The sequence below is a fragment of the Trichomonas vaginalis genome, chromosome V, assembly GCF_026262505.1.
Source record: "Trichomonas vaginalis G3 chromosome V, whole genome shotgun sequence".
NCBI lineage: Eukaryota > Parabasalia > Trichomonadida > Trichomonadidae > Trichomonas > Trichomonas vaginalis.
In genome coordinates this window covers 21,558,980-21,583,868 of record NC_067207.1, presented here as the reverse complement: position 1 = coordinate 21,583,868, position 24,889 = coordinate 21,558,980, and the positions used below count along the sequence as shown (strand labels likewise).

The 24,889-nt window shown below is 31.8% G+C and overlaps 8 protein-coding genes and 1 pseudogene across 9 annotated transcripts, besides 3 other annotated features; 4 read left to right on the top strand and 5 right to left on the bottom strand.

Moving 5' to 3' along the window:
* Positions 1-6,891: part of a mobile genetic element that runs on past the window's edge.
* TVAGG3_0378940 (phage tail repeat-like family) lies at positions 208-792 on the bottom strand (the record flags this gene model as incomplete). Its single annotated transcript, XM_051232030.1, has 1 exon — positions 208-792. One exon carries the CDS (start codon positions 790-792, stop codon positions 208-210), a length of 585 nt encoding a protein of 194 aa, XP_051101760.1.
* Positions 812-967, bottom strand: TVAGG3_0378930 (uncharacterized protein; the record flags this gene model as incomplete). Its single annotated transcript, XM_051232029.1, has 1 exon — positions 812-967. One exon carries the CDS (start codon positions 965-967, stop codon positions 812-814), a length of 156 nt encoding a protein of 51 aa, XP_051101759.1.
* TVAGG3_0378920 (serine threonine-protein phosphatase family) lies at positions 4,425-4,667 on the bottom strand (the record flags this gene model as incomplete). Its single annotated transcript, XM_001310269.1, has 1 exon — positions 4,425-4,667. One exon carries the CDS (start codon positions 4,665-4,667, stop codon positions 4,425-4,427), a length of 243 nt encoding a protein of 80 aa, XP_001310270.1.
* Positions 4,686-5,048, bottom strand: TVAGG3_0378910 (uncharacterized protein; the record flags this gene model as incomplete). The annotated part of the gene is made up of 1 exon (XM_001310268.1): positions 4,686-5,048. One exon carries the CDS (start codon positions 5,046-5,048, stop codon positions 4,686-4,688), a length of 363 nt encoding a protein of 120 aa, XP_001310269.1.
* Positions 6,892-7,222: 331 nt separating the features above from the next.
* Positions 7,223-7,276: a mobile genetic element.
* Positions 7,277-7,936: 660 nt separating this feature from the next.
* TVAGG3_0378880 (NAD(P)H oxidoreductase-related family) lies at positions 7,937-8,880 on the top strand (the record flags this gene model as incomplete). Its single annotated transcript, XM_001310267.1, has 1 exon — positions 8,173-8,880. The coding sequence occupies one exon, from the start codon at positions 8,173-8,175 to the stop codon at positions 8,878-8,880; it is 708 nt and encodes a 235-aa protein (XP_001310268.1).
* A 3,319-nt stretch (positions 8,881-12,199) lies between these two features.
* TVAGG3_0378870 (ubiquitin protein ligase protein) lies at positions 12,200-18,767 on the top strand (the record flags this gene model as incomplete). The annotated part of the gene is made up of 1 exon (XM_001310266.1): positions 12,205-18,603. One exon carries the CDS (start codon positions 12,205-12,207, stop codon positions 18,601-18,603), a length of 6,399 nt encoding a protein of 2,132 aa, XP_001310267.1.
* A 166-nt stretch (positions 18,768-18,933) lies between these two features.
* Positions 18,934-19,608, bottom strand: TVAGG3_0378860 (uncharacterized protein; the record flags this gene model as incomplete). Its single annotated transcript, XM_001310265.1, has 1 exon — positions 19,156-19,608. The coding sequence occupies one exon, from the start codon at positions 19,606-19,608 to the stop codon at positions 19,156-19,158; it is 453 nt and encodes a 150-aa protein (XP_001310266.1).
* A 1,044-nt stretch (positions 19,609-20,652) lies between these two features.
* Positions 20,653-22,655, top strand: TVAGG3_0378850 (annotated as a pseudogene). Its single transcript has one exon. A coding segment is annotated over exon 1 (2,003 nt).
* Positions 22,656-23,583: 928 nt separating this feature from the next.
* Positions 23,584-24,889: part of a mobile genetic element that runs on past the window's edge.
* On the top strand, positions 24,341-24,613 carry TVAGG3_0378840 (uncharacterized protein; the record flags this gene model as incomplete). Its single annotated transcript, XM_051232028.1, has 1 exon — positions 24,341-24,613. The coding sequence occupies one exon, from the start codon at positions 24,341-24,343 to the stop codon at positions 24,611-24,613; it is 273 nt and encodes a 90-aa protein (XP_051101758.1).

Genomic DNA, 24,889 nt, shown 5'->3' with positions numbered 1-24,889 from the left:
TTTGGATAGTTTGCGCGTGCTGTTTCCAAGTCCATTTCAGGTCAGACCAGCCAGTTTGTCATAGACTTTTATGGGTCTTCCCTTCCTATATTTAAACTTCTTTGAAACTTTCCAACCATATCTTTCTAACTCTGCTTTTATTCTAGCAGACCTTCTATCCATTCTATACGGGGGCATTTTTATAAAAATAAAAAAATGTTTTTTCCTTTACTTAACATAACCACCAGCTACCATAAGTCTTTGACGCCAACCCATACCAGCTAATGAAGGTTGACTTGGTTTAGTTTGGAAACTAAACTTTGGTTTTGGTTTATCTTCAGTTTTTGGTTTTTCTTCTTCTATCGGTTTTTCGTCACTTTTCGGTTCCTCTGACTTTACCTCACCTGCAGGAACAGTTGTGTCGTCAACATCTTCATAAATATCATATGCCATTTGTTTTTGTTTTCCTTTCAACTTTTTGTGTTTGTTGTAAAGTTTAGAATATTTCGACTCTAAGTCAATGAGATGTTCTATAATGAACTGTTGGTCAGTGAAGTAAACTTTTCCATCTGTTGTCTCGAAAATTCCTTCAGACTTCAATATTTTATTTGTGAGAGTCTGTTTCTTTTTTGAGATACTAGCCGTTCCATTTCTATGAAAAGTGACTTTATAGTTAGGGTTTGTATTTCCAGACCTGGCACTTTCTATTATTGAATTTTTCTCTTCATCTGTAAGTTCTTTGACAGGTTTTGACAATGGTTCTGAACTTTTTGTTTGTGGTGTCAAATCTACCGTTTCAACTTCTTCGGTCATTTCATCTCAGTAAAAAATTTTAGTTTGGTTTGTTTTCAACTGGTTGTTGTTGTTTTTTAAGTCGGTCTAAAACTTCCTGAGGTATAGGAAGAACTTGACAAACACGTGGTTGTGTAACTGCTGGAAGTCGACAAATCCATCTTGAGCCCATTTGTCTCAATGCTGTATTGTTCATTTCATCTCAGTAAAAAACTTTACATTCCCCACGTTTGAGGCGGTTGAGGTTGGTTATTGTTTACCCACTGTTGTGCATGGTTATATCCTCTGTTAAAGAATCTTTCACCTTGGTCCATATAGTGTCCTGCTTGGTTATAGTAGTCATTTGCTTTGTTATAGTTTTCCTGCTTCTCTTCCTACATTGTCCATCCATCCTTGAACTTTTCCTCTTGTTTCAGGATTTGGAATAAGATTTGCTGCATCTCGTGCTACCTCCCAACCTTTCTGTACAGTTTGTATAATAGGTTGTGCTTTCTCTTTCAGTATACCTAATGTACTCAAAATCTTCCTTCCAACTCCAAATACCCTCTGGCTATTGTTCCCACTGCGGGCAAAAATCTGGATGCAACTCCTGCTAATGCGCCAAATAAACCCATTTCTTATGGGTTAAAAAATGACGAATCCAAACAAGGACCCCTATGTTTCTAAGCACACAAGAAAGCACTCATGATAAAAATCTTTAGTTCAACACCAAATGCTTGGTTTATGGATATCTTGGAAAACATTCCGAGGTATAGAGAAGATGGACCACCATACTGGCTAATATTTGTCGGTCAAAACACAAGATACTGTGAAGCCATACCATTACAGTCCAAAAATATTTTAGATGTGAAAACTGCTTTGACAATATTCGTTGACAAATACCATCCAACAAAACTGACATCTGACTGTGAAAGTTCTTTCAAATCAGACGATATTAAAAACTATCTGCGTTCAAAAAATGTAAACCAATATTTCATTGTCGACCAAAACCATTCTGCTCTTGGTGTCATTGACAGTTGTATAAAAATCTTAAGAGACTTAAACCAACCACAAGGTGGTGAGGTAGATGAAATGTCATATGACGACAAATATAGACACTTCTCCATGGCAAAGATGAGACAAGTTTTAAATATTTACAATAGCCGTAAACAAAAAGGTTTGGGAAACCACTCCCCCGAAGAAATGAAAAACAACCCTGACTTAGAGAAAGACTATATATTTAATAGTTTAGTCAAAAGAGACAAACAAGAAAGAATGCCAGGCTTCAAACTTAAGAAAGGCGACAAAGTAAAAATAGAAATACCTAAACGCGACCCATATGAAAATACTATTGACTATGACAACAATGGGAACCCGACAGGTACTCACATTCGTGTTCGTAAAAATAGAAGAAAGTATACAAGAGAATATTATGAAGTTTTAGGCAAACATGGCAAAATGTACAGACTGCAAGCAGAAGATAAAACTACTATTGTCAGACCTCGTTTCAAACTTGTTAAGTTCAAGGTGGTATACTTTCAAAGACAGTTCCTAACAAATATAAGACAACTCCTGACGAATATGCTAAAGAAGTTGAAAATGACGACTAAGCATTTCTATACCATGCGTAAACTGTCATGTAAGGTGGCATGTAGTCTTTACTTTGTCCCGTTGTTTGCGTATATCCTGAACGCGATGTGTATGGTTTCCATCTCCCTGAGTGTCACTCCAGTAACAATTTATAGCAAACTGAACGTCGTCTTTAACATCATATCCTTTACCTTTTTTCAAGCGTGACCAATCCCAAAATTTATGCTTATGCCAACCTGCTTGAGATGTACTTAAATCTACGTAGTGACTGTGTGCAGGTAGGTTTTCACCTGAAATCGTTTTACTTCCGCCTGTTTCCTTTGAAGAGTTTGCACAATACAAAAACCTGTCGACTATTTGAGTCCAAGTTCCGAGACCAAGTACTACTTCTGGTCTGGTAGAGTTCATTGACGTATAAATAGAGCCTATAGGATATAATGTTTGAAGTATTTCTGTCTTTAATGTTTGAAGCTCTGTTTTGTCTGCTTTTTTATATAACTTTTCTTCAAGTTCATTTACGTCAGAGATGCTATGTCTATGATATTTTTGTGCGTATGTTCCTTCTGTCCATCTGAAAATATACTCTTTTGTTGCATCTACATATCCAGCTATCCATGTCGAGTCTGCTTTTGTATTCCTTAACTCTGTAACACCTTTCTCAAGCTCTTTCAACTGTTGTCCATCTTCCATTAAACCTCTGGTATGACTTGAAACCGTTTGTGCCAACATATCTACAGTTTCTTTGTCAGCTTTAAGGTCTAAACACCCTGAAACCCATCCTGTATCAGCTTTCGTTTTTAAAATCTTCGATGTCCGTTCATTATACCATTCAACCCTTTCTATAATTTCATTGTCTTTTTCATCCACATATTCCTTATCTGCCTTCTTCACTAACGCACTAGCCATACGTGCTAACTCATCGTCAACATATTCTTTGTCAGCTTTGTTGTCAACATCTGCTTTCAAAAGAAGTTCATCTATAGGTTTCTCGTTTAAAGTTCCTTTTGTTGGATTTATACAGACAGTATGGTTCTTACTGTCTTGAAACAGAAACTCATCTGTCATTGGGTTTATCGTCAGTTTTAAGTTTCCTTCTTTCAATGACTCAGATATCTTAGAATAGTTTGAAAAGTTTGTTGTGTTCTTATTTAGAGCTTGCAAAATGAGTTGTCGGTTGTGTTGTATTTCTCTCATGGAAGCAATATCTTTCGACATTTTTATTCTAGATAAAATATGCTTCCAATAGAAAAAGAAAATTCAAGAGTTGCTACAACTAAACCATTAGATGAACTTTTTACGAATGTCGGTCAAAAGTTTGAGACAGAGACCGTAAAGCATGAAGGCTATCGTTTTGACTACCCATTAAGATGGCTAAGAGACCCATCTGTCACAAAAGCTATTGGCTTTCGTAGAATGAAGTTTGTGTCTGTAGAAGATAAAAGTTTTCCATTTATTGTAAGGTTTCATATAGATTATATATCTGAAGGGAAACGAAAAATGTGGGAAGAAATTGAGCTAATACAAGTTGACCTTTCATCTTCTCTACAGACTGCGTTAAAAAATATAGAAGATAAAATAAATTCATGTTATGCAAAATATGCTGATGAATATGCAAATACCGAAGCACACTTTATGTGAGAATTGTATATGACAACAAAATTCACAAGTGTCATTTCAAATCTACGAAGACAATCCAAAGAAAGACGAACAAATATATACAGAATTCACTGCAATGTCATGGTATTATTTGCAAAGAATGTTAAATCAGAAAGTCGAACTTCCTTTAGCAAATATTTACAGTCGATATGCAAGAGATGAACCATATTTATTTAAAGATGTTTTCGACCCAGCTGCTATTATTGTTCATGCTTCATTTTCTGGCGCCCAAAACTCTTTCTTATGCTTGGCAAATGACTTTTACGAAAAACCTACAAAGTTATATGAACCGCCGAGTGGAAGTATTTCAGACTTTCAAGTATGGTTTACAACAGATGGAAGAAAGAGAATAATTCCATTATACCATGCGTTTTACTTAGAACTTAGTTTCATATACAACTACTATCGAACGGTAAAAATATAATTTTTTAATACGGTTGAGGTGTTGGATTTGGTTGCCAACTAGACTGTGGTGCAGGTTCAGGCTGTTGTATAACAGGAGCTTGTTCTTCTGGTTCAGGGTCTTTAGGTATAATACCAACGAACTGACCTACTCTTTTACCAATATTTTTGACTCCGTTCCAAATTCCTCTTCCTACGGTTTTTATTCCATTCCATATACCTCTTCCAACTCTTCTGAAGAAGTTTCCAATACTACTGAAGAAACCCATTTTACTATATGTAAAAATCTAATGTCCGCCTAGTCTCTTACGTTTCCTGTTGAGTTCCATTGCATTCTTTAACTGGAGCTCATACATTCTGTTTCTCCTCTGGTAGAAAACATATTCTGGGTCAACTCCTGTGTTTGCGTCATCTGCATAAAGTTGTTTATATCCCACTTCAGGGTTTGTATAAAACTCTTTCCATCTCATATTTGCATACCATGGTGGCAAACCTAACGCAGCGTCATTTGACATGGCAGTTTGCATTTGTACATCTGTTGGCACTTGACCATAGTTTGCCATTGCAGTTTGTATTCTAACTTCATTTGGAATATTCTCTGGGTTTGGTTGTCCAGGTTGCTGTGCATTCGCTAAGTTCTGTGCGTCCATTTAATATTAGATAAAAATATCTCTTACGAGTACATATACTGAACATTTGCAGGCATTGGTTCATCTTCATATTCTCTATATCTTTCTGCCACGTCAAATAAGTAAATGACACAATGGAAAAAACCTAAAACAAGTAGTCCTATTTCAAACCACATTTACTTACTAGTAAAATTTCTTTGTTATGACACTTTCTCCAGTTTATAGGACCTCTCTCATATTCTATCTTATCGTATCTAAACTCATAGTCATGTATGTCCTCTAACCATCTCATGACACTTTCCAAACCACTTTTATCGGATGTAAAGTAAAAGCATGGATGGTTATGTAAAACGTCTAAAGTTTCTAAAGAGTCTCTCAAAGTCCAGTCTACTTGGTATTGAAAATCGTATGTGTTAAAGAACGGCGGTCTACTATAAAGAAAACATTTTCCTTGTTTTTATATTTTTCATACAACTCTGTCCAACGACATCTCACAAACTCTATACCCTCAGTATATTTTTCTATGTTCTCTTTGAAAACCTTTGTATAGTTAAGATATAAAACTTTTGACATAAGTGTTTCAATGTCATGAACTCTATAGAACCACTATACAATAGTCTAGAAGATATACTATCCCAGTCAATATACTCTGCTTTTTTCAAAACCTCTCTGACAGTATTTTTCTTATCTAATGGTATACGTTCCATCTTACCTATAGGTATCTTTTCTTTTAACTCTTTCAATATTTTGTTAGTGTCTGGTATATGTTTGAGACGGTCCATATAGTTGTCGAAGTCATTGCATATAATCTTTGAGTCAGGGAATACGGTATGGCACAAATGAGATATATAGAAACTTCCACCGAACAAATCTACAAATGTTAGACCATTCGGTAGTTTCTTAAGTTCTCTCAATAGAATATCTTTACATCTACTCTTATTTCCAAAGAAGGGTAGCGGTGGTTTTGTAAAATTCATTTTATATACAATAAAAATGTTTTTTCCCTGAAAAGTGACAGAAAAGCGGTTTTTGACAGATGTTTATATGACACTTTCTCAGTAAGGACTTTGTTGAGATTTCTTCGTAAATGAGTGTAAATGACCCAAAAATATATTTTAGGGTAGAAGGGTATATCTACCCCGTTTTCTACCCTCTTTTCTACCCTCTTGAATTTTCATGAATTTCTTCGTAAAGACTTTGTCAAGACTTCTTCGTAAAGACTTTGTTAAGACTTCTTCGTAAAGACTTTGTTAAGACTTCTTCGTAAAGACTTTGTTAAGACTTCTTCGTAAAGACTTTGTTGAGACTTCTTCGTAAAGACTTTGTCAAGACTTCATCGTAAAGACTTTGTTGAGATTTCTTCGTAAATGACCCTAGTAGTATATTTTTGGTGTAAATTTCATGAAAATTCAAGAGGGTAGAAATGAGGGTAGAAAACGGGGTAGATATACCCTTCTACCCTAAAATATATTTTTGTCTGATTTACACTCATTGTCTATGTTTTGTTGAGACTTCTTCATCTAATTTCTCATGAACTTTCTTGTCTATGTTTTGTAAAGACTTTGTCAAGACTTCTTCGTAAAGACTTTCTTGTCTATGTTTTGTAAAGTTCTTCGTAAAGACTTCTTTGTAAATGTTTTGTCAAGACTTCTTCGTAAAGACTTTGTTGAGACTTCTTCGTAAAGACTTTGTTGAGACTTCATTTATACTAAACATCTTCGGGGGCTAGAAGGCACGAAGTGCCTGGAAGCCATCCCCCAAGAAAAAAAAACTTCATTTATACTCATTCATCCTCAGGGCTAGAAGGCACGAAGTGCCTGGAAGCCCCACTACCTTTTTTTTTTTTTTTTTTTTTTTTTTTTTTTTTTTTTTTTTTTTTTTTTTGTATATATATCAGAATATGCACATAATGATACCACATATACTTAAACTATACGTATTTAAATCTTAGCGATCAATATAATTTTTTTTTGTAATATCGAATAAAAGTTTGTTTTCGCATTTCCGTTTTATTTGACTACATGAAGATAAGAATTCTTGAGAACGATTTTAAATAAATTGCCAAATTGAAGAATTCGATATATGATGATATTCACTGATTTCTGCCAAACTTGTAGGAATGAATCCATTTAGAATAAAAACGATTTGTGCATTGGAAGCTCAGAACAAGTTATGTTCATTATCCCAATATGAAGAAAATGCACGTTTAGAAAAAGACGATAACGATTAAATTACAAAATCGATAACGACCCTGAATTTTAATGAGGAATAGATTTAATCAATGGATTGAATATATTTAATCAATGTATTTGGATTTCAGAATTATGATTTAGATAGTGTTTTGCAACCACATCAATCTGGATAATTTCGAGTTGAAAAAAATTCTGATTTGATCTTTTATTGAGTTATTAATAATTTTGTTTAATTTTAATGATGATTCTATTAAATATTTAAATGATGTGCAAGGTTGAGAATGATAAATCATGAGTTATAATTAAAATAATTCGAAATTTGATCAAATTTCAAACAATAACTTATCAGAAACAATGTAAAATGCATATGAATAGACAATTAATTTTTATTATATGAATAATATCATTTAGTACATTATTATTTAGGATACAAATCAAATTCTATGAATTGATTCAAATTTCTCTGTCTTCTGTCAAAATTTTAAAACGTATTAAAAAAGCTCTATGGTTGCATCAAAATAGTTGATCTATATGGTGTGCATATTATTTAAAATAAAACATGTCATTTTTATGTTTGGTCGGATTCTTTAAAATTTTTCAATTCATTCAAATTTTTGAATACAACGGTTTTTAATAATTATCATTAAATTTTAAAAATAAATTATAGAAATTAATATCGTATTGAGCATATAGTTATGAAATAATATGTTTTCGATCGCAAATTTCTGAGGAGCTTTCAGAAGTCTCAATTAAATGTTATCAAAATATCTATTGAGTTGATTAGTCACATCATTTGAAACATCATAATATTATTTTTTACTGTATAATGTTGTTAATAGTAATTTTTGGATCAAGTAGGGAAAATTTATTTTCAACTTGAATTTCAATATTGTTTTCAATGTTTTAACGGCAGATTTGAAATTCTCAAAACAAAAATCATTTCATTTTCGAAGATGAAGTACTTATTCGTCATTGCACACTGCGATCCAAAGAAGGAATCAACAACATATTCACTATCAAAGTTTGTGAAAAATGAACTCGAACAAGCTGGACACGAAGTCAAAGTTGTTGATCTCATTGAAGATGGATTCAAAGAATGCCCATCTAAAGATGATTTCATTAATATTGGTGATAAACCTTTCTTTTATCCGTTCCTCCAAAAGAATGACAATTTAATTCCTCTCATTAAGGAACATCAGCAAAAGTTATTATGGGCTGAAAACATCATCGTTTTCGCTCCTATTTGGTTCTTAGGTCTCCCAGCAGTTTTCTATTCATATATCCAGAGAGTTTTCACATATGGCTGGGGTTACACACTTGGAGGCAAGAGAGATGGAATGCCACTCTTTGGAAGAAGAATCATGTTTGTTGTTGGTACAGGAGCGCCTAAACCACACTACTTGCCAAACGAATCTGCTACAACAATCGAAGGAATACTTTACCACGTTACGAACACAATGTATTACAGTGGATTAGACTGCAAGTATTCTTTCCCTGTGTTCACAGCACCTTCGCTTAAAGGAGATGACAGAATCAAGAAATTTGCTCAAGTTTCAGAAGCTGTGAACAATATCGAGAAAAGGAAATCTCTTCCATTTGAAGAAAAGCACACTGGAAATACTGAAGTTGCTACTTTCTCAAACCTCCAGTACATTGACTAATCAATAAACAGACATTTTAATAAGCTCAAAAAAATTGTTATTTATCTTTAAAACATTCAGATATTCTGTAATAATGATTAGGAATTTATATTTCAGGATTAATGATTCACATATGAAAACAACCCGAATGAATTTAAAAATTATGAATTGATTATTTTGTTTATAATTTTATTCAATTATAAATAGAATAAATATAGAAAATTCACTCATTCGAAAGAATGGTGAACATCGAAGTTGTATGGAATTATATTTACGTGGTAAAGGAGGTCGAAGTGGATAACATATGGCATTTCGAATAAAATCTTTGTTCATAAATTTGTCATATGGATATGATTCTGAAACATGAACAGTGCAATCTTCTGGTAACACAAAATTAATATCATCAGATCCACAAAAATAAACATCTTTAAATTGTACATTATTTGCATCAATTTTTGAAGTTCTTGGTGGAATATAAATTGTTTGAAGTCCCATATAATCAAAGGCCATAAAATGAATTGTTGTGATTGTATCTGGAAGAATTAAAGTTTTTAATTTACCGCATCCATAAAACATTGCGTGTGGTAATACAGTCGCATATGCCGAACTTAAATCAATGTATTCTAAGTTTCGACATTCACGAAATATCTCGAGTCCAAAATCTTTTATCGAATTGTTCAAAATAAATTTTGAAAATGTGCAGCCACGAAATGATTTTGCACCTGAAAGAATCTCAACAGATGGTACGATATCGATTGTATAACTAGACGGATAGATATATAATGTTTTATAATCAGAGCTGTATAAAATACCGTTGTGAACTTTGAAAAATCTACTTTTTGAGACAATTTCTGTCAATCTGTTACATCCCGCAAATGCTCTAATTGCAATTGTATCTAGACTCTCTGTGATTGTAATGCTTCTTATTGGAGTATGTTCGAAGGTTCCTTCTGGTATTTTCTTTAGTGATTTTGGCAGTGAAATGTTTTCTAAATATGATTGAAGAAAAACAATATTTTCTAATAAATATGAAGAAGTCGTGAGTGAAAGATCTATATTTGTTATTGTTGATGATCGAAATCCATATTCTCTAATTATTTTAACTGATTTTGGAATGTTAATAGATCGAAGTTTAGAATTAGAAAAACAATTCGAACCAATTTCAACGATTGAATCTGGTAGTGATATCTCTATAAGATCACACTTATAAAAGCTAGAAGATCCTAATATTGTAACTGGTATTCCATTGATAGAATTTGGAATTGTTAACTTTGAATTAAAAGTCTGATCAATTGATTGATTTGTTCCATTTCCTATTTGAATCGAGTCCTGTGATAAAATTTTGTATGTAATAGGAGTTTCTGCATCATTGTATTGAAGGGTTATTTATAAAATAACATTTTCATGAAAATGTCACTTTTATCATGACACTTTTTCGATCATTCTTCTTTCAATTTATTGATAATAGCATCTCAAACAACTACATTCCATACCAAGAACATATAAGATAGAATAGCAAAAACATCAATGTGTACATATGTATTCAAGATAACTAAAATACAAATTTTAAGATTTTAGATGACCAATCAAATTGAATAATAATAGTTTCAAATCATAATTGGAAATATGCAATAGTAACAGAGAAATCATAAGTTATCATGAATTTAATCTTCATATGGTATATAATTATCTTGATATGTCATTGAAATTACTATATTTATTTGAATTTTAATGAGGAATAGATTTAAAAAGCCAATGGATTGAATGTTTTAAATATTGAATGATGTTGTCTCATAATGAAATATTAAGAAATTTTAAATAGATTCATTGTAGATTTAATTATAAATCTCATCATATCTATTGATGTTCATATATGGTTAAAAAGCATTCGAATTATTATTTAATCATTGGATTTAGATTTCGGAATTATGATGTTGAAGAAAGTGTTTTGAAACTACAACAATCTGGATAATTTTAAGTTGAAAAAAAATATTCAAAATATGTTTCTGTGATATTGACTAGGAATTTATATTTCAAGATAAATTATTCATATATGAATTGATAATTTTGTTTATAATTTTATTCAATTATAAATAGAATAAATACAGCAAATTCACTCATTCGAAAGAATGGAGTGCATCGAAGTTGCATGGAATTATATTTACGTGGTAAAGGAGGTCGAAGTGGATAACATATGGCATTTCGAATAAAATCTTTGTTCATAAATTTGTCATATGGATATGATTCTGAAACATGAACAGTGCAATCTTCTGGTAACACAAAATTAATATCATCAGATCCACAATAATAAACATCTTTAAATTCTACAATATTCTCATAAATTACAGAAGTTCTTGGTGGAATATAAATTGTTTGAACAATCATATTATAAAAGGCCAATGAATTTATTATTATGATTGTATCTGGAAGAATTAAAGTTTTTAATTTACCGCATCCATAAAACATTGCGTGTGGTATTGAAGTTGCATATGCTGAACTTAAATCAATGTATTCTAAGTTTCGACATTCACGGAATGTCTCGAGTTCAAAAACTTTTATCGAATTGTTCAAAATAAATTTTGAAAATGTGCAGCCACGAAATGATTTTGCACCTGAAAGAATCTCAACAGATGGTACGATATCGATTGTATAACTAGACGGATAGATATATAATGTTTTATAATCAGAGCTGTATAAAATACCGTTGTGAACTTTGAAAAATCTACTTTTTGAGACAATTTCTGTCAATCTGTTACATCCCGCAAATGCTCTAATTGCAATTGTATCTAGACTCTCTGTGATTGTAATGCTTCTTATTGGAGTATGTTCGAAGGTTCCTTCTGGTATTTTCTTTAGTGATTTTGGCAGTGAAATGTTTTCTAAATATGATTGAAGAAAAACAATATTTTCTAATAAATATGAAGAAGTCGTGAGTGAAAGATCTATATTTGTTATTGTTGATGATCGAAATCCATATTCTCTAATTATTTTAACTGATTTTGGAATGTTAATAGATCGAAGTTTAGAATTAGAAAAACAATTCGAACCAATTTCAACGATTGAATCTGGTAGTGATATCTCTATAAGATCACACTTATAAAAGCTAGAAGATCCTAATATTGTAACTGGTATTCCATTGATAGAATTTGGAATTGTTAACTTTGAATTAAAAGTCTGATCAATTGATTGATTTGTTCCATTTCCTATTTGAATCGAGTCCTGTGATAAAATTTTGTATGTAATAGGAGTTTCTGCATCATTGTATTGAAGGGTTATTTATAAAATAACATTTTCATGAAAATGTCACTTTTATCATGACACTTTTTCACATTCAATTTCTTGGAAATGGAAGAACACTTTGAATTACTACCTTTTGGGCAGTATTTACTTTCAAACATTGATATTCCATACCAAGAATATATAAGGAAACATCTTTTTTATTCTTTAAGAGATATTTTAAAGACTCGCTCTGAATACTTAAAATCTCTTGCAATTCGAGACACAATTAGTCAGCAGATTAGTGAAAACATTGCCAAATACTTGCAATACTTCCACACAATCACATCTTCGTTCTCAAATGCCGTAGAAATTGAGCAAAACACAATTTCAGGAAAAATTCCAGAAAGATCAACTGATTTACTCAAATATTTAACAGATATCATTAATTTAATGGCCACACAGAAGAAATACATCGGAAAAGTTTACGTTGAGACCCTTTTTGATGAATTTGCCGTCATCAAGCCGAAATCACTTGAAGAATCCGTGGCATACGCATTCGCACAGTTCTCTGTTGGCTCCCATTTGACAAATGGACTCAATATCTGTGTTGATTCCCTTTATAATTTGATTCAATTGGACCAATCCGCAAAATCATACACGAACATCAACATTGTTTACAAACCAAAGACTATAGGAGACTTCGAACCACTTACTATCGTCGAAGTTGACTCAAAAACAATAGAATACGTGACACAATCAGTTTCATTACAAATTTTCGACATCGCGACCGAAATAATACAAAATAGGTCATATAACATGATCGAATACGCCGAAGAACAGCTCGAAATCTGTGTTCGTATACTTCAAAAATGCGAACAACTCGAAAAAACCAAAATTACAGTTACTTCTGCCATTTTAAGATGCGTAGCCTTATACTTACACATCTACTCTTACAGACCAATGCAAACTCCTATCAATATTACATTAATTTCTCGACTTATCAACACAATTATTTTTGCTTCACAATTTTCAGAGGCAAAGACCATTTATCAGAGTCTCTGCTTGATTGTCGCTCTCGTGCCACGCGATATTTACTCTCCGGAGCTTTGCCAAGCAGTTTTTCCAAAAATTCAGAAAGATGTAAAGAAATACATAACAGATTCAGTATCCAACAACCCACAGCTCATATACTCAGCCATTTACACGACAGATTACCTATCACAAGATGATATTATGCCATTAATTGAAGTTATTCCGTTTGTTAACACGATTTTTAAGGTAGATGGGCCATTAAAGCCCATTATATCGAAAGTATTTGAGTTATTCGAGGCAAATCCGAACTTCTCTCTGCTTAAAATGATAATTGAACAAACATCTTGCATTACTGGTGCTCCTTTCATAGCTATGGAGTTCATTAAACAGACAAAATTGCATTTGGCAAGTATTTTAAAGGTTTTGGAAGGCGATAAAGTGTTTTCAGGATATTATATGTTAATTCTCGCTCATTTTGTTGACGATTGCATACAAAGTATCAGTGTATCTCAGAGAGAACTCCAAATCGCTCCATTTGCCGATTTCGTTATCCGTAACAAAGACTTAGTACCGTTCGAATCCGCAAATTTACCAAAAACAATCGTAGACATTTTTCAGAACCACTTATCGTCCGAAATTGAATACACTATTCAATATTTGAGTACTTCAATTCCCTTCATCCAAAAGAAAGCACCAGCAAAGGAAATATTCGAGAATGAGATGAAATTCCTTGCCGCTTTGTTACATGGAGCGAAATTAACTGAAGAATTCGAAAAATTCTCAAATAAGATCTTCCAAGAGAAGAAAGTTGCAAAGCCACGTGATTCTTCAGAAGTTCCACTTAATATCAAGGAGTTATGGAAGAAAGTCTACGTAATGAGAAGATTATTGATGAATTCTTACCAATATTACACAGCTGAGAGCAAGGCGTCAACACTCAAAGGCAACTTTATGGATTTGTCGAAGGATATCACTGAAAAATCCAAGTTAATCCTCACAAGTAAGAATTTAGATTTTGGACAAGAGAATAAGATCGAACAAATCACTAAATTCATTACGTGTGAGTTCAGAATGGAAGATATCAACGAGATTATCAATCTCATGCATCAAAGAGACAAGATTCGCATTCATGCACTTGGATTTGTGCCAAAAGTAGCTCCGGAGCTCAGAACTGATGATGAATTCTACTTTATCTCCAACATGCAGAACGATTTCCACATAAATGACACTAAAAACTCAGAAGTTCTGAATAAAATTTCAGAATTAGAGAAATTCATGCAAAATAGATCAACACAAGTCTCATACGAAGTCACCACATCCTATTCCATGCACGCTTTCTCACCTCTTGACGTTCTAATCCACTCAGTCAAGACATGTAAAAACGAAATCGTTGTAAACTGCGCTTGGTATGCGATTTACAGGAACACATTGATGTCCAATGACATGTCCTACATCAATGGCCTTATAGAACTCGGCAGGGACTTCACAATTGAGAAACATCAGTTATTATCTCTTTCAATTCTGCAAAGATTGGACATTGCGCCCGTAGAAATCCAAAAGCTCATGGAGAAATTCATGAAATACAAAGATGAGCCCCTCTACATCTTTTTGTCTTCAATCGCGGCCGGACATTTCGACAGTGACCTCACTTCCATTCCGAAATTAACCCCTATGATGTTATCTTCGATCGGAGAATTCGCTGTTGGAGGCCCAGGAATCATTACTGTCGTTGAAGAAATGGTAAATTTCATTAGAACTCATATCCAAGAAAACCGTCCGGCCAAACCGTCAATAACCGCTTGTTTACATGACAGTTTATCAAAATTATCAAAGAACATGCCATCAGAAACAATTGGTGCTTTGATCGTTCTCGGTTTTGGCGGTTTGCCACCACAATTGTCACGTTTTTATAAAGGTGACAAAGAATATTCACTTTTATCGAAACCATTGAAATCCTTTTCAAGTTGCAGAGTATTAGCAAATGAAAAAGATTTCGAGATCACGAAAGAAGAAGCTAAATTGATTGAAACAACATTACAACAAATTTTGGCTTCTTTGAACTCATCTAATTTGTCTGCTTCCACTATTATTTCGTATCAGATTTTCTTGTGTTCTATTCCTATTTTGGTTGAAAATGAAAATAACGCAAAACTGTTTTCCAACGGTTTTATTCAAAATTTGATTGATCTTTCTGTGAAAGATTGTGGCCAAGTCGAGCATTTGAGTGGTTTGATTGACTATTTCGGCTGGCTATCGAATACTTTGCAGTACGTCAATTTCAATCTTTTCCAGCCAAAGAACACTTTCTTTACACCAATGGGAATAAATCCTGATACAAAACAAACAATTTTCATTTCAAGAAAAGTGTCAATTGATGAAAGTTTTTCATTCAAAATGACATTTAATGACGCGAAAGAGAATTGTTTCATCGGTTTCACGTTCGCTGATGCGATGACTGACAAGATAACAGCAAAAGGAATATCAATACACGAGAAACAATACAATGTTCCTTTTGATAAAGGTTTGTTAACTTTGTCAGTGGAAAATATTGAGATAAAAAGTGACATTTTCTTTGTGTTGATCTCATCTAGTTTCGATAATTGCACAGTCCAAACAGAGCTTGCAAATGCAACAAGTGAAACTATAAGTCCATTAGAAACTGTTGAATTTTCAACGACACTTTTTGGATGTCACGTTTTTACTCAAAGTATTCCATGTGTTGTTACAGAGAGAAGTTCACAAAGAATCTGTGTTCACGCAGGAAATAGAAGGATCTTGCAAGTCAAAGAAAGATATTGCACAACAATTCCTGAACCTTTGACAACAGTTATGAATAGAATCAAAGCAAAAGATCAGAAACCAAATATCAAAGAATGTATTCAAAAATTGAATTTGCTCTCAATTTTGTTAGCGAGATTAACGGTTTGCAGTTTTTGGAGATATAATTTAGCAAAGTTAGAAGAGAGTTTATTTATATTTAAGTTTGTTTTCTCTTTCTTTAAGTTCAATCTCAGTTTGAACTCATTTTCTTCCGAAGAAAATTTCCAGAAATTATCTCCTCTTAATTTGAAATCTTACAAATGCTTCATTAAAGAGAAAATTTCTGATCCAAAGATATTTGAGAAGGTCTGTTTGGTCGGTGTCAATTTACTTGATCAATCCATAGTTGACAACGAATACATTACATTTAATGAAGAGTTTTCTACTCCGCCAGATACAGCTTTGCTTTTCCCTGAAAAACGTGAAAAATTTGACAAAGATTATTATTTGCCACCTGTTGTCACTTTTAAGAATGAAAGTCATGAGAATCTTATATTAGTTCGGCAGCACTCTATAGAGAAAAGTGATTCGAATATCTATATCACATCGAATCTCTTGAAATTGTTTAAATACACAGGACCTGGTTTATTAGGTGTTTATTGCAAGACAATCTTTCCAAAATTAGTTGGAAATAGTTTGTTTATCAAAGTGATTTTCGAACGTATTAAATCAAATAAGAAATTACTGTTTAATACTGCAAGAATCTTAGTTCCTGCTCCAAAACAAATCGAAGGAATTTTGGCAGAACCGCTTTTATCGTCTATTGAATTAATTTCTGTATGGACAAAAATTAAATTTATGCTGTTTGAAGATAATTTGATTGACTTCGAAAAGAACTTTAAAGAAAGGCCAGATCCTCTTGATGATAATTTGTTTGGTGGATCGCAATTCTCTAGTTTGATTGATGCTTTTGTTATTCAAGGAATGATCAGTGACCAATCAATTGGAATTCCAAGATATCCAATGTATTTGTTCGCAAAATTATGGACGCAGCCTAAATATGTAACTTATGATTTGACTTCTTCTAAAACTATCAAGGATTTGACACCGAGTGTCGCTGAAATCTCTTTGATTAAATTCAGCGGAGAAGGACAAATCGAGTTGCAAATGGCCGACAAAAAACAAATTTTGCAGTTGAATAAGCCGGTGAAAATCGGAAGAGTTAAAGAAGTTAGAATTAATCTTATAGGAACAAAAGGAAAAGTTGCTGTTATACAAGTAAGTGATTTAACAAAACCAGGTCAAGAATTACCAAGAAACTTTAGATCTCTTATAAACAGGGCTGAGAAATACTACAGTTTCATGAATGATTTGATTTTGGCTGATGCGACAAGAATGGATAAAATTGTTCCTATTTTCCCAGGAATTGATCCGACATTGACACAAATCAGAGGAAAAATCATGAAAATGCTGACATTAGTTCTCTCGAAATATAATTTCGGAATGCCGATGTCAATAGAAAAAGCCGCTGAACAGATTGTTGCAATGTTCGTTCAAAGCGTGAAACAGAGATTAGAAAAGATTGTTGTAACTAAAGGTCATTTCATTAAATTCGACAGATTCAAAGCTTACATGGCTTATACTGGCGAAAAAGGAATGACAATGTTTAGACAACTAAATGCGGAATTGAGGTCAAGACAAGGCGCTATCACTTCTTTGGCTTATTTCACAACAGACTGGAGAGTAGAACTCAAAGGAGAAGGTGCTATTGACCAAGGTGGTCCACGTCGTGAAGTCTTCGATATGTTGTGCGATGAAATTATTACTTATGATAATATTTTCATCGAATCTCCTGCTTCAGCTGAATTCCACGAAGGAATTAAGATTCCGTCGCCAAAAGCAAACTACAGAGACTTGAAATACGCTGGAACAATCATGGCTGCAACAGTAAATCTCGAGGCACAACAGCCATTTAGACTCGAGCCTTTCATTTGGAGAATGTTGTGTGGTGAAGAAATGACAGAAAATGACATGTTCGAGATTGACCATGAACTAAAGAATTCTTACCACGCGATATTGGACGGATACAATGGAAAACTGAACATGAAATCTGTGATGGGAGATGTTTTGTTCTCATACACTTTCACACCGAAAATTGGTCAGCAACAGAGAGAAAACATTGCAAAACATATGGTCCAAGAACGTATGAAAGAAATGAAGAAAGCAATGGAACCATTCATGGCTGGTTTCTACACAATCATTCCAGAGAACCTTTGCAAGACAGTTCACGCAACAATCTTGGAATCAATTGTTTGCAAAGAAAGAGAAGTCTCCGTCAAAGAGTTCTTGGATCACACGGTTCTACATGGAACTCCTGAAAACAAGAAGATGTTTGTTGATGCATTGAACATGCTTTCTAACGAGAAGAGAATCAAATTGATCAAGTTCACAACAGGATCAACTTCTCTTCCAGTTGGAAAGAAGATGGATGTAAGAATTGTTTTCTCTGAAGATCAAGATAAAAATGACTTCAGAAATGCTCCTCTTCCTCATGCAGGAACTTGTTTCTTGTCTCTTGTTATGCCTGGCTACAAGAATGCTGAAGTCATGGCTGCAAAAATCATCACTGCTATCGAATACTCAAGTATTATTACTGATACTGATATCGATGCTTCGATGATTGAAGACAACGTTGACAGTCCAACTTATGTTGTACCTGCTAATAGACATTAAATATATAAATTATAGAATTTTATTTTAATTTGAATCCTCTTTTTCCATTAATATTCGCAAATAAATCTCTTTTTCCATTAATATTCACAAATAAATCTCTTTTTCTAACGCAATGTCTCTTTACCTTACTCCTTACCTTATCATTGAGTATAACTCTTTTAAAAAGCTTGAATCAGAAACCAAACGAAGGAAAATGAGTTTATTCTATAAAATTTCAAAATCTCGGGTCCAAATCCTCATAAAAATTGTGAGAATTGCATTCAATTTTGGACCCTAGATTTTGCGAATAGTAAAATTCTTAATAATAACTCAGTATCATGGTTAAAGTCTATAAATCTTGTATTCTCAAGGACTAACAATGTAAAACATTCCAGAGTTTGAATTAAAGAAGAAATTTGCTAATAAATTTTAAAATCATAAATTATTTTATCAATAATTTGAAAATCCTAACTTTTTGTAGATCTAACATATTAAAAATTGAACAAAAGTGTGGAAACTGAAAATTAAATACATTTTTTATACAAATTTAAACAAATTTGGTAGATGATACTTCTATTTTAAATAGTGAGATTCTATTTTTGCCATGTTATCTGAAAACCATATCATTAAGTTTTCTTTAGACATCATTTCATTAGATATTGGTATTTTGAGGTCATCTGATATTTTTTGTGCAGTCTTTCTAAGTTCTACTATCTTTTCCGATTGAATTAAGTTCATGGATTGTAGCTTTGCAATAATTTCAGAATTCCGTTTTTCTGCGTTCAGATCTTTTGTTACATAAGGGAGCTTCTGTTTCTCTCTATTTGAGAATGACTGTGTTATTTTCTGTAAAGACTTAATAACTGTGTTAAATACTGATGGATCTTCCATCATTTTCTGTCTTAATCCAGTATCTGCTATATCAATTGATTCATTGAGCATCTTTAATGTGACTTTACCATAGTATCCTTCTTCATTGACTTGCTTTCCTTTCTTTTCAGATGAAGTTCCTGGATTTTCCAACATTTTTTTATGAGTCTTCAAAATTATTGCCCTATGAATTTTAGGTGTAATAATGTGTGCCATGTTTTAATAAGGGTTTCGTTTTGCTAAAATTGTCACTTTTATAGCATATTTGTTTTTGGATGTTTTGCGAAACCAAAAAAAAAAAACTATGATATACAATGTGTGTGTAAAGAAAATACTTTATTTACTAGTTAAAAAATCATTTGGTATTGATCAAGTTATTTTTTCTGGATAAGATATTATATGGATAATTGAATAGAAAATACAATTATATAATCTTGTACTTGGTTTAATTAAGCTAATTGTCATCAGAAACTTGTAATTTTTATGAATTTCAGATTTTCTTTTCATTACTGCTTTTCTTAATAGGTCAAGTTCTTATTTACGTTATAAAGTATGATATTTACAAATATCAAGTTATCATGTTTTTTGAGAAATTATGAGAAACAAACAAAAATGAAAAAGATAGGAATAGCAATGAATAGTGATGTGGGTATAGAAAATGTAAGAGATATGAATGCAAAGCAATCAGTATTTAGGACATTGACCATAGATTTCGAAAAAAAATGCTGCATATTGAGCGAAAACTATGATTATATTATAAGGCTGTCGTTTAAAGCATAATGAAACTATTCCCTTTTCATTTTAATCGAATAAGATAGTAAAGATTTTTGAATTAGCTAGAAACTGATGAGATGTTTTCACAAATCAGATTTTTAATCTCTATAATGCATAATTCACTCAATATCTCAATTTTGATATTGCGAGATATTTTAGTAGTAGATGAGTGCGGGTTGTGTGACTTTTTTTGTAACATCTATATATAGACGATGCATTAAAATATTTATATACTAAACACATTAAAAAATTAACATTAATTTTAAAATAATTTATTTTTTTATCTTTTATAAAAGAAGCTATATATAGATGATGTCAGATATTCCGCGATTAATTAAACATTGTTTAAATCCTGAATGGGTTAAACTTCAATTTAAAAATGAAGATTGTGAATTATTAAATGAATATGAAAGCCAAAATAAGCTAATGAGGTATAAATATAATGATAAAGAATATTTAATTTCATGGAATCAATGGAGTCATAATCAAAGACCTCATAAACGAGAAGAAGAAAATGTGGAATCAAGTTTTGAATTAACAAAAAAGTATTGGAAATATAAAATTGATTCATATAAGAAACAAGATGAAAAAGCAGAAAGGGATACTAAAAACAATGTTTCAATGGATGACTATCAATACTATCACGATTTAATCCTTTCATCTAAATGCAAAATGTGTGGTAAAGCGTTTACATATGCTAATAAACCAACATTAGATAGAATCGATAATGAAAAACCACATACCAAAGAAAATTGTCAGTTAATGTGTTGTTATTGCAATGTCGTAAAATCAAATAAAGATGAAGATGTTCAACGTTTAAGAATTAATTTAAGAAATTATACATTAAAAAATAATTTTACCAATGACTCTAGATTCAGTTGAAGCGTATCACATCCTCCGTAATGAATTACTGGTGGTTTTATCAAATGTTTCAACATAGAGTTAATCTTAAAGGAATCACACACATTAATAAACTTTCATATAATCCAGAAACTAAAACTGTATCAAATGAGGACACTTCCAACATTATGACTCATTTCGTTGGTGTTGATTTTAATTCATTATATCCTTCATCATTTTCATCTAATCCTCATGATTTCATTCAATATACTGACCATAAAATGTATATGCCGGGAAGATTGAATGGTGTTATCATTTGTGATACAGCAACAAAGAAAGCAAAAGCACTGGGAATTATTAAGAAGAAAAATACTTTATTCGTGGCTGAAGTAAAGGGTCACATTGATGAAAAATACATTAATGATTACATAAACTTTTTACCGATAATAAGAAACTTAGATATTATCACAGATGAAAAAACAATTGGCAGTTTTATGTATAATTACATGAAATCAAACAATCTACCAGTTGACCAGAAACAAAGAAAATTAACTCAGTTAGCATCAACACACAACCAATATCAACCATTTTCTTCTTATTATCTTTGGTATCTAATAGACAGATTTCATTTTATCATTGATGACATTCAATCAATTTTAACATTTACTAAAAACACTTGTTTTAATGAATTTGCGAACGAATTTATGAATGAAAGACAAAAGGCTGAATTAGAAGGAAATAAAGGAAAAAGTTTATTTTGCAAGATTTCACTTAATGGATCATATGGTTACGATGCAATGAATACACAAAATTACGCAAAGACTAAAATAATGAATGCACAGAAGGCACGCGTTGCATGTATGTCAAATAAGTTTAAAAACATAAGAGAAATAGGTGAAGATACGTATCAAGTGATGCTTAAAGATAGATTTTATAGATGTGATACATGTTTACAAGAGGCATTCTTCACTTTAGATAACGCAAAATACTGGTATTTGGTTTTCATTTATGATTTTATGTATAAATGCTTGGATGTTAATCGTTTTCATTTCATTGAAGGTGATACTGATTCATCTTATTGGGCAATCGCTGGCGACCCAAATCTTCCTAACACTCAAGCATTTCAAGCAATTGTAACCGATAAAAAATTTTATGATAAAAACATTTACAAATTCGCACCTTTTGATTTCTTTTGTTTTAATGAGAAATTTAAACCTAAATTAAAGAATAAAGCTGAAGAAAAAGCACATGAGAAGAAGTTATTGGGTTTAGCAATTGAGAAACAAGGTGATAACATGGTTGCTTTATGTCCTAAGTGTTATACTTCATTCAACGGTTCAATTGATGGAAGTGATTTTAAAAAGATTGCACAAAAAATGAAGGGTGTTAGTTTACGACAAAATAAACAATTAACACCTAAAAATTATTTGGATATAATAAATGATAAAGTGATATTTGATGGTCAGAATATTAATTTACAACTTAAAAACGGGTCAATGACTCGCTTAACAATCGGTAAGACTGCATTAACAGGAGCACACACTAAGGCTGTATGTTGTGAAAATGGATGTTGTATGCCATTTATTTAATACAATTTGAAAACGTAGGGGTTGAGTCATGAATTTAAAATTTTATTTTTAATGAAATGCCACAAATGAGACAAAAGGAACCGTTAATGATGGTTGTGATTCTTGATCAAAGAGGTGAGCACCCTTAAACATTTATTTTATTTTTATATAAATGAATAGCGCAGATTTAAAAATTTTAATTGATGATTTAGTATTTAATCAAAATTTTCTTGATTATTATGATTTAAAAACATATCTCCAAAAATATGATAACAATATAACGGGCGATGATATGGAATATTATTATCCATATTATAAAAATGAAATTTTGAAATATCATGATAAAATAATTTCTAAAATTAAAGACAAAATTAAAAATAATGAATATGCAAAGGGAAAAACTAAATCACAACTTAAACAATTGAAAGATTTCAAAAATAAAGTATTAACAGAAGAAGATATTGATGAATTATATAAATTATATAAATTATATAATCCTGAGCCGCAAAAAACAAAGGTGCAAAACGCCCAGGTCATTCAGACCATAAATGAAGCACAAGCTTTAATTTATGATTCATTAGTTAAACCACACTCAGCCCGACTTTTAAATGAAGATCAACTTTTGGAATTCATCCTTCAACATAAACTCGAAGCGGGAAAGTATATCAAACCTTTATATACAGCATATTTAAAACAAATGAATAGAATACATCCAGAATTAATGAAGGGGGGAATGAAATCCAAAATCAAAGCAGATAAAATTAAACCACCTGCAACACCAAAACCTCCAACGACAGTACCGCCTCCTCCTTCAGTTAATCCTTCATCATTCACTTTATTATATCCATTTCAAACATTTAAGAAGCAAAAAGATTTTAAAAAGGATTTCAAGATATTAAATAAACCAATTGACCCAATAATTCAACCGTTAAAGGAAAAATTTAGTCGCCCTTCATTTGCACTATATCCATATTCATATGAAATTGATCATTTAGAATATTCAAAAGGAAACGTTACTTATTTATTTGCCATTAACATTAACACCAGATATTTATATTGCATTCCGGTGAAAGGGAAAACAGAACAGGAAACAAGAAGAGCTATTCAATACTTACTAGATCATGAAAGAGTAGATAATATAAGGGGTGATGGTGATAAAGGATTTCAGGCAGCTATGACTCATTATTTCCCACAAATTAATTTTTACTTTTCATCCTCTCCATTTACGTTTCATAATAAAATAGTTGATGTGGTAATGAGAACTCTTAGAGATGCGTTAGGGGTTAACGGTCAGATATACTGGGATGGAAATCATGACTCCATCATACAACAGTTAGTATATTATTACAATAATACATGGCATAGAACAATAAACATGAAACCAGTGGAAATGAAAAATGATATTTCAAAAGAATGGGAATATATTAGAAAGCAAATGGAAAGGTTGAATGATGTTAAACGTGAACAAATTAATTCAGGGCTCATGAATTTTAAACAAGGAAATAAAGTTTTAATTCATCTCGATTATGGAAAAACTGATAAATTAATGACAAAAAGAAGACGAAGATTTGACACAATAGCTGAATTTGTTAGATATATTAACGGCAATGCATTAGTTGAAGTTAACAATAAATTAATAGAAATTCCGATTTATTTTATTACTCCATTATATTTAAATAATATTTAATTTTTTTATTTCGTAAGAAATGAGTGACAACGAAGCATCCAAGAGTCCAGACAATGAATATAAAAAGAAACTAAACAGAATTAAATCAAAAATATGCTATTACAAAAAGAAGCCACAATGCGGTGGGGTTGAAAACGATAAAGAGAGGAAAGAAATAATCGAAAAATTAGAAACTTACCGTTCAATCCTTAAACTGAGTGAAGCAAAAATAAAAGAATTTAATAGAATAAATAAATTGATTGGAAGAGATGAATTTAATAAAGATGAATTTTTAAACTCAATCCAAATTTAATTTTTATTCCTCTTCGACAACATCTCTCTTTCCATCATTACTGCATAACCACATTTTCTCAATTTTAGTGGTTTGTTATTTTTAACATGTTCTTGCATCATTTTTATCATTTCCTCCCTTGTTATGATTCGTGGTAAATTTTGAGCTTGTGGGGTATTCATTTATGATAAAAATAAAAATTTGTTATCGTTTATGTTTTCATTAATGTTTTTAGGTTATTCAATAATTAATTATTTTTGAAGAACCGAAGGTGCTACCATGCTACCATGTGCTACC